Genomic DNA, 17,161 nt, shown 5'->3' on the forward strand with positions numbered 1-17,161 from the left:
TCTGATGTCTGTTTATTTATAACATGGGAAACTGAAATACCAAAAATGCTCTGCTATTCTGAAGAACTTGTGATCTTTGAGGACATTTTTATTTATAGCTTTTTTTCCAACATTTTGATGATATTTAATTCAACCTGATTAGGTTTTGTTTGTAAAATAAAAACAAATATTTTCAGAGAAAAAACCCACTAATACATCTTTTAGGAGGTATGGTCTTAGTGTTTTTGTCTTGAGTGATTTTTCTTATTAAACACAATGGCTGCCCAGTAATCCTTTGTACCAATAGAGTAGAATGATTTACGATAGCAGCCAGCTCAACAATCGTGGAAGGAACTGGCAACAAAGCTGTGAACTGTTGCTGTAGTCTTGGCCTTTTTACTTTACTTGCATTTCTCAGCCTTTGCACTCAATTAGTCCAGCAAGTTGAACCCACATTCTTCCTACAACAAAGCAATTGCTGTCCATCAACTGATATTATGACAATATAGTCCAGTTTGTGTTTCTTTTTTTTTTCTGTTACTTACGCTGGATTTAATTTTTCATTCCCATGCAGAACCATCTGAAAACTTCCGTGAAATCCTCCAAAATGTGGCCAAATCGCATGGAGTCAGTAACATGCGAAAGCTTGGCCACCTGAACAACTTCATTAAGGTACGGTTTTCTTTTTCATGCGTCACTTCAACATTCTGTTTATTATTAGGTGACCAAATGGGAATGAAATGTTCTGTCTGAAGCATTATAAACCAAGCTTACTGTTGACAAAAAAAAGTCTGGTGAATGTTGAGAATGCCCGTCTGACTCATTTTTGCGGCTCTTTGTTTTTGCTCAAACGGAGTCATTTAAGTGTTGCCGATTAGTGTGTGAGCAATGAGGTGACGGCAGCAGAAAAACAGAAATACCAAATCAACGTTTCACACTGATTTTTTTTCTTGTTTGCCATCAAACAAGGAATACTTTCCAGGCAGAAGCTGAAGAACTACTAATCGCGTTAGACGTGGTCTCTGCGGCGGGATCAACTGCTATTTTCTCTGGCCAATGTTGCTAATTTGCAGAGACCTAACAGGACATCTCGTTGTTTCCTCTTGTTCCTGTTTGATGTATAAGAACCTTTAAGACCAATTAGCTTGTCCTTCTCTGTAGCGTCACCGCTGACCTCTCTTTGATCCCCTCTCCCTCGGGTGTTGCTGCCAGCAGGTCCAACTGTGCCTGTCACTGTGATGTTGACAAGTTAATGTAACGGGAGCTCCAGGGATCAATTGTGCAGCTTTGTGACTTAAAAAAAAAGAAGAGAGATTTATTTACGTTTGTCTTGGCTATCATTGAATTAAAATATGCTTATTTTTAAAATCTGTTTCGATGTTAGGAGAATTTTACATTCTATATAACCGTGGCCTCACTCTAATGTTTTGCACATCTAAATAAATACCAAAAAAGTTGATTTTTTTATACTCAGTAGTTCAACAAGTGAATCTCTACTAAATCCAAACAATTTCTGACTGTGTTCTCTAACACTGTCAGGCGGTGTTAATAAATCTTGCTCTAAAAGCTGCTGTTAACTGAAGTTTTCCAGCTAGTGTGAAAGATCAGCTGATTAGGATTGTGCTGCATTCACAATCACCGCTGGTTGTTTAACACAGCAGTAATAAACGACGGTGGAGAGAGGGAGCCACTCTTAAACCAGAGACAACATGAGAATCGTTTCACCTGGGGCAAGGACAAAAAGGACTCTTTTAAAATGAAGTAAAATTAGAATTTTATTATGAAATCAAGATCCCAGAGTTTGCAGGACAAGTTGAGAAGAACAGCACCAAAGTTGCTTGAGTTCAAGTTGGTTCCGATTTTCGGAACCGCGTCATCTGAGGGTTTTGGTCCACGATATTTCATCAGTTCCAAAGAAATGTTTACAGCATTTCATGACGTCCCACACTGCCAAAAGCACCAACACCTTCTTAGATGACCATAATGTTGCTGTGTCCGATTTGGTTATTTTCTTTACCATTGCGCATCGGTTCTCTACTGATCGTCTGCGACTGATTATTGGCAGGTTGAATACTGAAGAAAGTGAATTGTTTTTTTGGGTTGTTTTTTTTTTTCTGTCTAATAAAAGCAACAAAACTAGAAGCTCATACTTTTATTAGTCTTAACTGGCTAATTCAGAGCTTGGTCACTGATTCCTGCTTCTGCTCAGATGCTTTCCTCTGTCAGCCCACTGCCTTTCACTGCCTCGCCTCCAACTGTCAGCTATGAATGGATTGTAAACAATTGTTTGCGCCTCTGCAGTGAGTGAGCATTGTGGAGCTGGCTTTGTTGTTGCACAGATCACTGTGGGTGAGTTCTTTCCGTTTCTGCAGCCTGACACGCTTGTTTACGACCGACTTTCTGCTGAAGCACTATCACTGTGATTCCTTATAAGGGTCTCTGGACTGCTGGGGTGACCTAATCCCCCATGGAGAGCATCACATGGCTGTTTATTTTTCCCATCTCCTCCTCCTCTCCTACGGCCTGCTTAGGCTCTGATATCAGAGCTAGATTAAACCTAGCTCTAACCCATCTCTCACTGCTATATTAAGCTTAAAGTCTTAAATCTATTTAGTTGAAATTAAGGCGTTAAATACGTTAATCGCAGGTCTGTTTAATCTCATAAATTTGACGCAGGTTTTCTTTTTTTGCGGGACTTTTCCATCAGGCAAAAAGTTGGAGTTGTGCTCAGACATCTTCACTCACTGCTTTCTGTGACTCAAGGAGGTTAAGGCTAACAAGCGTCTAATAATTATTTGCTAGGCAGCAAGCAAACAAACATTAGCTCCTAGCTAACGGCGATTTGAGAAGCACAAAGCTGTTGCTGAGAGTCCCATGGTTTGCTTTTATACATCTCTGTTGTGATACAGGTGCTAAATTTAATTCAAAAATGGTCTTAAAAATATCTTGAAAAGTCTTAAATTTGAGTTGGTGAAACCTGTACAAACCCTGTAGGCCCAGCTTTGATGGCTAATTAGAGTAAAACTAATAGCATGCCTGCTTGCTTAGTGGGAGGCTGAGCTGCTCTGATGGAGTGGCAGACAGTTGTTCCCACTTTCAGGTTGTCCGGAGAAACCGTTGAGAAAGTCAGCAGCTCTAAAATAGCAGCATCGTTTTGCTCCGGGACTTCTCTGCTTTGTCGCGTGTTGTAGTGTTTGCTGAGCCGGTCTGCTGGTTGCCAGCGCTGCAGGAGTTCCTGTTAATGACCCGCTGTGAGGGAACTGCTAAAAGGTTGAGCTTTAGGCTGAAAGCGAAACAACACGGTCAAGGCTGGCCTTGTTTTCAAAACAGGCGCACATAGCCAGAATGTAACCAGAGGCATTTAAAAAAAGAAGAAGGAAAAAAAACTAGATGAATTATTGAAAAATATTTGCTTTTAACCATCTCCGTTGATGTGTTTCTCACTATCATTCATGAAAGCATGAATGTTACGTGGTACTGATGAGCACCGCACGACGAAGGTGAGAAGCTTCACTTGTTCCTGAACATGTGATTGTTACTTTTACTTTCCAATTTACAACCCGTAGGCTGAACAGCTTACCCTCATCAGAGGAACATTACAAACACCACTTGACTTAATTTATGTAAACTTTACAGTATGGCTGAAATTGTTGTGTTGGTTCCAGGAGAGCACCAATAAATTTCAGATTATTTCAAAAATATAATTGACTTCAAATATTGAGTGCTGTTGAGCAGTACAGTTGTGCTGATGACATAGCATAATTAATAATGGTTAAATTATCTTTCTAGAAGAGTATTTGTTCTGATTCTACGCCATGTCATATGCACAGCTAAAAAGGATTTCTAACCTTTTAAAGGTACCCTTTAATTTTATAGCTTTCATCAGTCTATTTTTGTAATTTCGCAGTGTATTCCATACATGTTGTCCCGTTGATTTTTACTTTATTCCATTGCTGAGAGTCTAAGTGAATATTTTGTGCTATGTTGTACTCTTAGTTTGGCTGCTGCTGTTTCCTTTCTGCTGCAAACTTCAGCTGGAACACTAGCAATTAAATATTATGACGTTTTGAGCAACAGCATTGAGTTTATTGAGCCCGATAACGTTTTTCTGTTGTATTGACGCACGATACACTGGAACCACGATGCTGTATAGCTGTGATATGCTTGGTGTTTCCTACCATAAAGTTTGGATAATCACTCTGTCCAGATAAACATCATAAATTCTGAGAATTAATCAGACAACTGTTAGGGATTATTTTAAGTTTAATAGGAAATGTTCTGAAACACTAGAAAACATCCGAAACATAAAAAAAAATCAAAGAAATATTCAGAAATATTAAATGAACTGAATTAAATTCCGTCCATTTACCACTTATACTGGTAAATGGACCACTATAAGCTATGTGGAAGCTTTTCTTGCATTTTCAAGATTGTAAATGTTTAACCTAAAGTTGTTTACTGCAATAATTGATTGCCTACCCTGTACTTGATCCTGGACTAATTGACTAACTAAACAGCTAATTTTAGAAAAACTAATGGAAATAAGTTTGATGTAATCCACATTTTAAGACATTGTGGGGCCTCTGAAAGTTGGCTTCAGATCATCTTTGAAGATTTCTGGAACCATTCGTATTTTGAAATGTGATGTTTGCTCGTTTAATCGTTTGTCTTTTTGTTCTGTCTTTCAGCTGCTTTGCAACATTGGACATCGGGAGGAGAGCTTCGGGTTTACATATGAGGAAATCATCGTTTGGTGCGTACTGTCTGGAAATCCTGCTCTCTTCGCCGAAGTTTGTGCTCTATAAATTCTTAGGAGTGGTGTTGTTAAGCTGCCTGAGTCGGAGGCTTATCAATTGTGCCACTCATTCACAATAATTTTATGACTCGCTACATGAAAAGAAGAGGATCGTATTTTATATAGCTCTTGGCGATTGATGTATTCTTCTGTAGAGTAATTTATCTTGCATCTCTAACCACGATATATATTTATTGTTTGTTATTTTTAAACATTAGTCTGCGACTAGCTCTTCTAAATGAGGCCAAGGAAGTGCGTGCAGCAGGTTTGCGGGCACTCCGCTATCTTATCAGAGACACCAACGTGCTGCAGAAGGTCCTCAGACTGCAGGTGGATTATTTGATTTCCAGGTAAGATTCTGCTTTGACCAGATGGGAAATGGCTGTTTTGATGACTTCACATTAGATTTTTTTATTATTATTATCATTATTATTTTTTTAACTTATGGTTTATGTTAGTTCTTTTTATGAAAAGCCGTATGTTTTTATGAATTGTGCAGTGCAATATTTTGGTCAACATACTTCTCTGGCTCTGATTTTACAATGATTGTCTCTTGATTTTGACAGATGCATTGACATCCAGCAAAGCAATGAGGGGGAGAGGACTCAGGCGTTACGGCTTGTCCGAAAGGTGAGCTGTGTGTCTGTAAATCTAAATATTCGTCCCTTGGAAGCATTTCTGTTGTCGTGTCAGTGGAGGAGTTTACCCCGACTGCACAGGCTTATTCCAGCACAAAGCCATCAGAACAATCCTTTGGGACAGCAGCGGTGTCAGTGCAGAGGGTTTGTCTGCCACCCAGGTTATTTATAGCTCTTTCTCTAGTTTACAGTAAACCTTCTACACACACAGTGCTGTCGTTTTTGAGCTGCTGCACAGGCAGCAACATGGCCTCAAGTTAAAATAGATTTAATTAGTAATCTTGTCCTTTTAGTAGACACACAGTTCTCCATAATGATAAGCAAAAAACTTCTTTTGGCTACAAATAGAGCTGAACTAATAGATTTGCAGAAGTTTCTACACTTGTGAAACTTGCACACATGTTCGGGTTTACCACATTTTAGTTGAGGCTGTCTTAATGTCTCGCTGTTGTTTACGCTTTCTCATTGTACACAATTTTTTTTTTTTTTTTGAGTTGTTTAGAGATTTAACAAGCAAACATAACAACATCAATATTATAATTTCTTCCTATTTATTGGCCATGATAAAATGAAAGTATGGGGCGATTATTGATATCCGATATTATCATTGCTATCATTGGAAAAAAAAACAATATTTACCTTTATTTGTATTATACAGTGGCATTTAATAAATTAGAGTATTTGCTCCGATGAGCTGTGTTTGTCTGATGAAAAGTACTTTTTGAAAATAACAACCTTTAAGAAAGTTTTAAGAATTATTTTCATAAAACTTGCATTTCTGCCTTGTAAATGCTTTTTTAAAATATTAAAATATTTGTAATAGTGATGGAAAACCATCATTAGCAGAAATAAAAGATGAGAAACAGCAGTCTTTGTGTAGTTAACCCATGTAAATGTGTTTTGCTTAACGTATTGACTTGCTTTGAGATGCTCAATGCTTTTTTTTTTTTTTTTTTTCTTCCTCCCTCTGCAGATAATCACAGTCAACGCGATGCTGTTCCCCACCTCTGTCGCAAATTCTCTAATTGCTATCGGTACAGACGGACTGCAGGAGAGGGATCGCATGGTTCGCGCTGCCGTTGCCATCATATGTGAGCTAGGTGAGGACTTGACGTTTGGGTGGAACATCACAACACAGGTCTAAAGTGTTATTAACTCTGCACGTGGATACACCACGAGGGGATTGTTAATGACCCATTTTAGGCCACTCTGGTGACTGGTGTTTATTGTCCTACATGTTTTAAATGTGTCCCCGCCCATTTCCTGCAGCTTCTCTTCATAATGGATAAAGCAAGAAACATTGAAGTAACTCACATGTGTTTTGATCCTCAGAAGTCAGCTGCCTAATTCTCCAGCCAGTGAAATATTTAAATGTTTAAGGTTGTTGGAGCTGTGACAAACAAAGATGGAGGATTCATGTTGATCTTGTCTCCATACATAGAGGATGTTAATAGTAGTTCTTTGCTGGAAAACGGCAGGAAGGCGTGTCATCGTGGGGTCACAAAGTCTCCATAACAACCATTTGATGATATCTACACACCTTCACAAAAGTGTCGAGTTTGCTAAAAATACTACTGGGACAACAACTGGAACTGTGTAGTTTCGTCAGATGAGACTAAGATTGAGCTTTTCTGCTGCAAAGAGTACAGGTGGAACTTCTACTAAAGGAAGGATGATTTTTTAATTTTTTAAATTTTTAGAAATGTTTCAAATAATCACATATTTGCTTTTTTCCCCAACTCAGTTAGCGATGTCCTTCTCTTAATTAGTCTGTCCCAGAGGAAGCGCCAAAGACATTTTTAAACTTTTTTTAATCTAAACTTCTTCTATTCCCTGTCTCAAGATACTTTTGAAGAGTCAATAAAGACTTTAATACGTTCCTTATTGCTTATATGGTTTATTTAAAATCACAGCGATTGGTTTGATGACTTCACAACTGCAAGGTGCAGAAAATGTGGACTTGATTCTGCTTTAAGAACAGAATATGTTAAGACAAATTCTCCTACAGTTTGAGTCTTTAGCAACCATCAACTGTGATAAAATGTGAAATACACCCGGTTTTTAAAAATTTTCAGAGCTCTTCCAGTATAACTGTGTTGTTTTGTTCCTATTTCTAGCCCTGAAGAACCCAGAGGTGGTGGCCAAACGCGGAGGTCTAAGCACAATCCTCAAGAGCGTCATCGACTGTCAGCTCAGTCGGATCAACGAAGCCCTGATCACCACGGTCCTCCACTTGCTCAACCACCCGTGCACCCGCCAGTATGTGCGTGTTGACGTGGAGCTCGAGGTACGTGTGTTTACAAAGACCTGAACCCAGTGAGAGCTTGTATATAAATTAAACCGAGCGTTTCCATCGGAAATGATCGGCTTTAGGTTGCCCCCATAGCTTTGAGTTTACAGTAATTAGTTACAACCTTTCCTCTTAAATCCCATTGTCTGTAAATATCTAGTTAAGACAGAGACACACCGATCACATTGCATACGTCACATAAGACAGGCAGCAGCTTGATTGCTAAAAATGGTGAAGAATGTTTTCTGTTGTTGTTCATCCGTATTTTTGTACTTTGTGCTCTGTCTGCAGCAAATCCTCGCACCTTTCACTGATTTCCACTATCGACACAATGCTGACACAGCTGAAGGACAGCTCAAGTAAGTGTGTGTTGGGGGGAGGGAGGGGGAATGAGGAGCTGAAGTGTTACAACAGAAACAAAAGGATCAAGTGTGTTATTCAACCATTGGTGACAACATACAATACAGAAGCTGAGGGTAACGATGCACTGAGTCTTTGTAACATGATGGCTGTTGATATGGATGTTTGGCATTTATTTCTGACTAATGGTTTGATTATTTGAGAAACATAGTTTATATTTTTCTGCTTTATGGTGGTAGTCAAGATGCAGTTTTTGTAAGAAAAGCATCCGGTTTTGAATGTGCATCTTTTTCCGTTGTTACAGGGAAGACAGAGAATCCAGGTTCCTGTCGAGCAGGATGGCGATAGTCGCTGCATTTCGTTCTTGGTCTGGTAAGAGAGTCGTTTGTGTTAATGATTATTTCAGGAAAGAAAACGGCCTGGTTTTTGCTGAGGGGATCATGATCTAAAAATCTTTTCTTTTTTTAAAATCAGGAATTATCAACTTGTGCAAGGCTGGAAATTCTGGAATCCAGTCTTTAATTGGCTTACTTTGCATACCAAATATGGAGGTCAGGGTGAGTACTGAAACACATTCATTTACAAATAATTAAAAGAAACTGATTTAAAATCATAGTGTTTCTCAAAAGCATTTATTGTAAATAGGACGTTTTGGCTCGCAAGCAAAACGCTGTGCAACAACAGTTTGCAGACTATAAAACATGGTGGTGGCAGCATCATTCTGGTGGGGTGCTTTTCCTCTAGCAAGGACAGGGAAGCAGGTCATAGTTGATGGATAAGTGGATGGAGATTCCACTGCTGCAGCACAACAACCATAAACTTTTAGCCAGAGGTGCAACGAAGTGGTTATAAATATACTGATGCGTTAAAACAACCCAGTGAGTTTAATTCCATTTGAAAATCTGAAGTTGTTCATATCCAGTAAGTGATTATGAGGTGTTGTTGTAATTTATGTGAAAAATGTGGCTCTGCAAACTATGGCTGAAAACAAATGTAGCTCAAGGGGAGTGGATACTTGCAAAAGGCTCTGTAACTCACTCCATTGATTGACTTGAATGGGTCTAATTCAAGCAAATAATGTAGATGTGCTGTTAGTCACGAACTGATCAGTTCATTGAAAACAACTCTGTAGGGCACTGAGGTGTAACAGCAGGAAGAGTTTTATACAGACGTTTTGAGTTGAGTTTTATGCTGTAGTTAGCTCTCCTTGTCTTGTTTCATGTATTTTGAGACCACATGTAAATCTGTGCAGAAAGGCTTGTTGGAGGTGCTGTATGAGATATTCAGGCTTCCTGTGCCCATTGTTACTGAAGACTTCACGGAGGCTTTCCAGAGCGTTGGTGAGGATGAATCCTTTTCCACCGTCAAAGTTCAGCTATGTGTTTCCTCTGATTTTATTCAATTATAAGGAAAGAGCGACACTATAAAAACAGTAAATTTGCAGGTTAGTTTCTTTCCAACCATAAGACTAATTCTGCTTTTATAAAACGCCAAAGATGTGTTTTGTTATCCGTGAACAGGGTCGTAGTGTGGACTAATCTGTGCTGCTGTGTGCCTCAGATCCTGCCAGGTTCCAGGACACTTGGAGACTCTCTGATGGGTTTGTGGCTGCAGAGGCTAAAGTTATCTTACCCCATCGGGCCCGCTCCAGGCAAGAGAACTGAAATAGAACTGGGTTAACGTTCTTTCTCCGGTTTACATGAGCCATTAACTTTTTTTTTTTTTGTCCTGTTTGCGTTTTTAGGGCTGACCTGATGGACAACTACCTGGCATTTGTCCTTTCTGCCTTCATAACAAGTGGACTGTTAGAGGTGAGGTGATTTTTTTTATTTTTATTTTTCTCTATATAATATTTGAAATAATCGTCACCTAATTTAGGAATGGAGTAATTGTTAATTGGATTATGCCGTCTCAGAATATGTTCTACCTAGAACTTCTGAAGTGATATAGTTTTTGGTTCAAATTTTGTAAAAATAACTAAATAAACGTATAAAATCTCTCAATAAGCACTTTTTGCATTAAATTATTAATGTGTTAATTAAATAAGTAATCACCAGATCAGCGGCACGCTTTATTTATAAGTCGAGCAGAAGGAGATGAGCTTTTCATATGTTGTTAGAATCTTTTTTTTTATCTGCAGATGCATAATTTGCTAAAATCATCAACCGTGCACTAAAGGAATTATGTTATTGCATTTTTTATGTCATTTAAAAACCAAAATTATGTGTATATTTGCATTTTTTGAAGGTGTTTTGAAATTTTCCTCTCAGTATTTATACTATTTAAGGAAAGGTCAATACTTTAAAAATAGTAAATTTGCAGGTTACTTTCTTTCCAATCATAAGAATTACCCTACTTCTACATTACGACTTAGATGTGTTTTGTCGTCCTTTTTTATGTTATTTAAAAACCAAAATGATGTTTATTTGCATTTTTTTAATGTATTTCTAATGTTGTATTGACCAATACAATATTCAGTTACAAAATAATCATTAGCTGCTGCTCCACATTTAAGTTATTTTCTCTTTTCTTCTCTAACTATCGCTACTCTAGGGCCTCGTGGAAGTTGTCACCAGCAGTGATGACCAGCTTGCTATCAGAGCTACCATACTCCTGGGAGAACTTTTACACATGGTAAAATAAATGGAGTTCATGCTGAGCTAAGACTTTTTATTCTTTTCGACAGAAAGAGATTCCCTGGTATCACACACTACAGTTCTTCTAATAATTTGTTTCCCTTCTTCCTGGTTTCTCCTGCTTTAGGCAAACACGATTCTTCCTCATTCCCACAGCCACCACCTGCACTGCCTTCCTACCCTCATCAACATGGCCGCCTCGTTTGACATCCCACAAGAGAAACGGCTGTGAGTACAATCTGTTTCTCCTCTTAAGGGAACGATTATTACTGCAAACATCGGGAATACGGGGCCAGGAATATTTTGACGCTAAACATTAAATTTACATCTTGACCCGTTTTTGATACCGGTGAGTAGGCCTGTCACGATAGCAAATTTTGCTGAGCGATTAATTGTCTCAAAAACTATTGCGATAGACGATAGTATTGTTTGAAGACCTTTTCACACTGACTTAATGGAAATGACATAATAATGCATGAGATTTAACTGACAAAGATAGATACATTTATTTTCAAAAGAACACCCAACACTGGAACTGATAAACAAAATAAACAAAATAACCAAAAACAAAAATAAAATGGATTCTCACTCTCCTCTAACAAAAACGTACTTGAATAAAAACACCAAAGTGGAAATAAATACTGGTTTCAACCAAAAGAGTGCAGATTATGAAGTCTGTATATTAGATTGCCCTTCAGTAATCATTAGATTTAAATAGAGAAGATGGGCACATCGACTACCTGATGCAATAGTTCACACTATCAATCAATCAATCAAATTTTATTTGTATAGCACATTTCAGCAGCAAGGCATTTCAAAATGCTTTACATATTGTTTTTGATGTCCAATGAGAAAAACTTGATCAGTTTATTAAAAAAGATGACAGAAATACCCAATTAATTAGTTTTTACACTTCAAAGAACTTCTAGAATAAGAATAGACAAACGGTTATCGATTATTTATTAATCATTACAGAATATGTGACTCACACTGTGGTAGTATAGTAAACAACAACCCTTCAGTTAATATTTCCATCTCAATCAGCGACCTTTTAACAGAAAATCAAAATATATGAATTCATAGGAAGTGATGTAAAAGTCCACTCTGGAACGGCGCTAGCATCGTAAGTAGCAAGTTTAGTTTTTTTAACGGTTAGTTTTAACGTCGTAAAACGGTTTAACGGTTCGCTACTTATGTAACGAACCGTTAAACCGTTATTGAAAGCCTTTTATTGTCTCACGCCAGTTTTCTGAGTTTTATTGAAGTTGGTTTAAAATGAGTCGTTTTGTTAACAGTAAATTGGTGCTTCAGTGGAAGGAACATTAACGAGTTAAACTTTTCAGATCATTAATCGCTTGTATTGGCGGATTAACGCTGACAGCCCTGAAATATATATTTCAAAGTAGGTTTTTCTTTATCAGGTTATCATTTAATAAATTATAGGCTACATCACTATGACTGCAGGGTCTATGCACCTTTTTGCTGCCTGAAGACAAACCGCATAGATCATTTCTTTTTTTCATTTTGGGAAATCATTGTTAATCTCATCTGCTTTATCCCCTTAAATCAGAGCGATCAAAGTGTCAGATAATAGCAGATTAGATTTGATTAAAACGATCTTTCTCAAACTGGTACAGCTAGCTTACCAAAGGATTGTGTTAAAAATAATAATGGATAATTGGGTTAAGACAATTTATACCACAGCAGATACAGAAAACTACAAATGAAACAATTCAATCATACAAAAATCTATTATCAATCTCTTTATGTGAAATAAATTAAAAAAAATGACATTATTTAAATATTTAGTCATTATTTCATCTATAGTTTGAGTTATGCAGACCTGATGTGTTCGTTTCCATAGCAACGATCAGAAGCAAGACCTTGCACCAGAGCTCCAGTGAGGTCATTGATGACATCAAAGACCTTCTATGATGACCTCATAGAAGGTCAATGAGACTTTAAATGCGTGTAACTCAGTTCATCGTCAGTCAGAATCCAAACAGTTCAGTGAAACGAAGCTTCGTGTTGGACAAATATTTTCAGTATTTCAGAGATGCCTTACGCATTGATTTTTCCTGTTGGTTGGGGACTTGGATACCTGGTCACAACCGGAATGAAAAAACTGTGCGACCATTACCTGCCAGGGAAGGACTTAGACCAGAGTGCCTCTCCGGACAAGAGCACTTCCTGTGGGAACCAACCTACAATGGTTCCCCAAGAGCAAGCGGACCCGGCTGGGTCCGTTTGCCGCCTAGAAGAGCAAACGGACCAGGATGGGTCCGTTTGCCGCCTAGAAGAGGAAACGGACCAGGATGGGTCCGTTTGCCTAGACGTTTGCCTAGAAGAGCAAACGGACCAGGATGGGTCCGTTTGCCGCCTAGAAGAGGAAACGGACCAGGATGGGTCCGTTTGCCGCCTAGAAGAGGAAACGGACCAGGATGGGTCCGTTTGCCGCCTAGAAGAGGAAATGGACCAGGATGGGTCCGTTTGTCTAGACGTTTGCCTAGAAGAGCAAACGGACCAGGATGGGTCCGTTTGCCGCCTAGAAGAGGAAACGGACCAGGATGGGTCCGTTTGCCTAGACGTTTGCCTAGAAGAGCAAACGGACCAGGCTGGGTCCGTTTGCCTAGACGTTTACCTAGAAGAGCAAACGGACCAGGATGGGTCCGTTTGCCTAGACGTTTGCCTAGAAGAGCAATCGGACCAGGCTGGGGCCGTTTGCCTAGAGCGTTGCCTTAGAAGAGCAAACGGACCAGGATGGGTCCGTTTGCCGCCTAGAAGAGGAACCGGACCAGGATGGGTCCGTTTGCCGCCTAGAAGAGGAAACGGACCAGGATGGGTCCGTTTGCCGCCTAGAAGAGGAAACGGACCAGGATGGGTCCGTTTGCCTAGACGTTTGCCTAGAAGAGCAAACGGACCAGGATGGGTCCGTTTGCCGCCTAGAAGAGGAAACGGATCAGGATGGGTCCATTTGCCTAGACGTTTGCCTAGAAGAGCAAACGGACCAGGCTGGGTCCGTTTGCCTAGACGTTTGCCTAGAAGAGCAAACGGACCAGGATGGGTCCGTTTGCCGCCTAGAAGAGGAAACGGACCAGGATGGGTCCGTTTGCCTAGACGTTTGCCTAGAAGAGCAAACGGACCAGGCTGGGTCCGTTTGCCTAGAAGAACAAACAGACCAGGCTGGCCAGGCTGGGTCCGTTTGCCGCCCAGAAGAGCAAACGGACCAGGCTGGGTCCGTTTGCCGCCTAGAAGAGCAGACGGATCAGGCTGGGTCCGTTTGCCGCCTAGAAGAGGCTGGGTCCGTTTGCCGCCTAGAAGAGGCTGGGTCCGTTTGCCGCCTGGAAGAGCAAACGGACCCGGCTGGCTCCTCTCCAGAACCTCTAAATGTGGATCAGAATACCACAGAGGACAAAACCAGCAGCCATATTGAGGAGGGAGTAATGAGGGTCAGTCAGATGGAAGACTGGGATCCTGAAATATATGAAAGGATAGGTGAAGAAGCTTTCTGGGAGGATATCGTGCCAGTATTTTACTTTTTGTTTACCTTGTGCTGGGTGTTTTTTCCATGTCTTATTTCTTTCTGGGCTGGTTATTCTACACTTTTCACTCTTGGCATTGCTTTGTTCTGTTTTAGTGTTTCTACCTTTGAAAGTTTTGTACCCCTAGCGAATATATATTTTACCATTATTTCGTCTGAAGTTTCTCTCCAGGTGCTCTAAAATCACGTCTGTGTAATTGGTCTCTAAATTTTCTTTAGGTGCAGATAAAAAATAAATTTTGTAATTAAACTTTATAAGTAGTTTGCAGGTTTCTCTCCGGGTGCTCCGGCTTCCTGCCACAGTCTAAAAAGATTTAGTGAGCTTTATAGTGAATGCAAATTGACTTAGTGAGCTTTATAGTGAATGCAAATTGACAATATCAATACTATATATCTATATATCTACATCTATAGATAGATGTTTATATATCTATCTATATAGAGATATAGATATATCGATATCAATAAATATATATATAAATTTAAATTTATAAGTATATATCTATGTATAGATATATACTGATATTTATATATCTATCTATATAAATATCTATAGATAGATATATGCAAATTGACTTATAATATCAATACTATATACCTACATATATAGATCTATATCTATATATAGATCTTCATCTATATCCATATATAGATATAGATCTATATCCATATATATATATAGATAGATCTATATATCATCTACGGATATAGATCTATATTCATATATATATAGATAGATCTATATATCATCTACATCTCTATATATAGAGATGTAGATATATATATCTACATATCGATATATAGATAGATATGTATATCTCTCTCTATATATGTATATATAGATAGATATGTATATCTCTCTCTCTATATGTATATATACACACACATATACCGTAATTTCCGGACTACAGAGCGCACCTGATTATAAGCTGCACCCCCTACATTTTTAAAGAAAACACATTTTATACATACATAAGCCGCATGTGCCTACATTGAAACATGAGATATTTACAAAGAAAGACGGTACACAGAAGGTGTTTTTAAAGTTTTATTAGAACAGCAGCAATATAGCAAAACAACACTAACAGGGCTGGTTTAAATAACATACGGTTAAAAGTCACGGAGAGCCGTCATCCTCTTCCTCCTGTGCACTGAAACCATGGAAGTCTTCTTCCTCAGTGTCTGTTTCCTTCTTTATCGGCCAGCTCGATTGCTTTTAACTTGAAAGCTGCATTATATGCATTTCTTCTTGCATTCTCCATGACGAGGGTCTGTTCTACGGTGGCCGACAGGTGCAAATGTGCAGCAAAAGAGAAAACATGCAAACAAAAAAAAAAAAGACACCCCCCGAATGAAATGCAGCAAACAAAAAGAGAGACGCAAACAAAAAAGAAGACGCCCCCGAATGAAATGCAGCAAACAAAAAAGAAAACACCCCCGAATGAAATGCAGCAAACAAAAAGAGAGACGCAAACAAAAAAGAAGACACCCCCGAATGAAATGCAGCAAACAAAAAAGAAAACACCCCCGAATGAAATGCAGTAAACAAAAAGTGTTGAAAACGGAAGTGCTCCAGACCACTAGGGGGAGTCAAAGAAAATAGTATTCATTTCTATGGGACCAGATACAAGATTCAGAGAAAGAAATTTGAAAGAAAGTAAAGGTACGTATTACTATATTTCTTTTCAGATACGCTGTCTTTTATAATATTATAAATATTATTATAAATATTATAATAATATAATATGTCTTCTTTAATAACGTAATATCTCTTCTTTTATAACATTATAAATATTGCTGCATTTCATTCGGGGGGTGTCTTTTTTTTTTGTTTGCGTGTGTTCTCTTTTGCTGCGCATTTGCACCTGTCGGCCACTGTACTGTTCAAGCTAATTTTATTCATCCACAAAGCACGATGTTACATTAGTCTTCCTCTACAGATATATTCCAGCTGTCTCACGCTTACCTTTTCTGCTCCAGCGCCCCTACTGGCCGTTAGAAAAAATTCATAAATAAGTAGCATCGTTGTATAAGCCGCAGGGTCGAAAGTGCTTATAGTCCGAAATTACGGTATATATACATATATATATATATACACACACACACACACACATAGGCCTGTCACGATAGCAAATTTTGCTGAAGGATTAATTGTCTCAAAAAACTATTGCGATAGACGATAGTATTGTTTGAAGACCTTTTTACACTGATTTAATGGAAATGACGTAATAATGCATGCGATTTCCTGCCAAAGATAGATACACTTTATTTTCAAAAGACCACCCAACACTGGAACTGATAAAATAAAAATAAACAAAACAACCAAAAATAAAAATAAAATTGATTCTCAGTCTCCATTAACAAAAATGTACTTGAATAAAAACGAAATAACATAAAGCCAAAGTGTAAATAAATACTGCATTCAACCAAAAGAGTGCAGATTATGAGGTCTGTAAACCATATTGCCCTTCAGTAATCATTAGATTTAAATAGAGAAGATGGGCACATCGACTACCTGATGCAATAGTTCACACTACACGTTAGTTCACACAAACATTTTACCCTTAGGCCAATCTTAGAACTTTTATCGTTCTAAGATTGTCTCTTGTTTTCATCCTGTAGTGTGTGGTGTGTTACGCTAGATCGTTGTGGCCCCTCCGATCTAAATCAGAGGTTTTCCCCGCTGGGATCTTAATACAGCCTGTTGAATGTGACAAGTAGCCAATCAGAAAGCGCAGATTCTGCTCCGTGCTTTCAGAGGGGAAATTACCGAGGGGAATCCCAAACAGCTGACACGGCGCAACCTGAAGTCCAGCGGACATTGGAGATGATATGTGGAAACAACATTAATGGTTATAAAACATTTCGTACGAAGAATATATAAATGACGAGGGGAGGAGTTGGAGCGAAATCGCTACGCAG

The 17,161-nt window shown here is 38.7% G+C and overlaps 1 protein-coding gene across 4 annotated transcripts in view; it reads left to right on the forward strand.

Moving 5' to 3' along the window:
* Positions 1-17,161, forward strand: part of LOC122827824 (rapamycin-insensitive companion of mTOR-like) — a 34,005-nt gene that overhangs the window by 2,009 nt on the left and 14,835 nt on the right. For all 4 annotated transcript variants that reach the window (XM_044110873.1, XM_044110874.1, XM_044110875.1 and 1 more), the window contains exons 3-16: positions 554-651; positions 4,668-4,732; positions 4,993-5,124; positions 5,341-5,404; positions 6,386-6,512; positions 7,530-7,699; positions 7,994-8,061; positions 8,367-8,434; positions 8,537-8,619; positions 9,315-9,402; positions 9,623-9,713; positions 9,807-9,873; positions 10,616-10,696; positions 10,826-10,926. In XM_044110873.1, coding sequence (XP_043966808.1) covers positions 554-651; positions 4,668-4,732; positions 4,993-5,124; positions 5,341-5,404; positions 6,386-6,512; positions 7,530-7,699; positions 7,994-8,061; positions 8,367-8,434; positions 8,537-8,619; positions 9,315-9,402; positions 9,623-9,713; positions 9,807-9,873; positions 10,616-10,696; positions 10,826-10,926 — 1,303 coding nt within the window. The remainder of the gene's footprint in view (positions 1-553; positions 652-4,667; positions 4,733-4,992; positions 5,125-5,340; positions 5,405-6,385; positions 6,513-7,529; positions 7,700-7,993; positions 8,062-8,366; positions 8,435-8,536; positions 8,620-9,314; positions 9,403-9,622; positions 9,714-9,806; positions 9,874-10,615; positions 10,697-10,825; positions 10,927-17,161) is intronic.

The sequence above is a fragment of the Gambusia affinis genome, linkage group LG03 (assembly GCF_019740435.1).
Source record: "Gambusia affinis linkage group LG03, SWU_Gaff_1.0, whole genome shotgun sequence".
In the NCBI taxonomy this organism is placed as follows: domain Eukaryota; kingdom Metazoa; phylum Chordata; class Actinopteri; order Cyprinodontiformes; family Poeciliidae; genus Gambusia; species Gambusia affinis.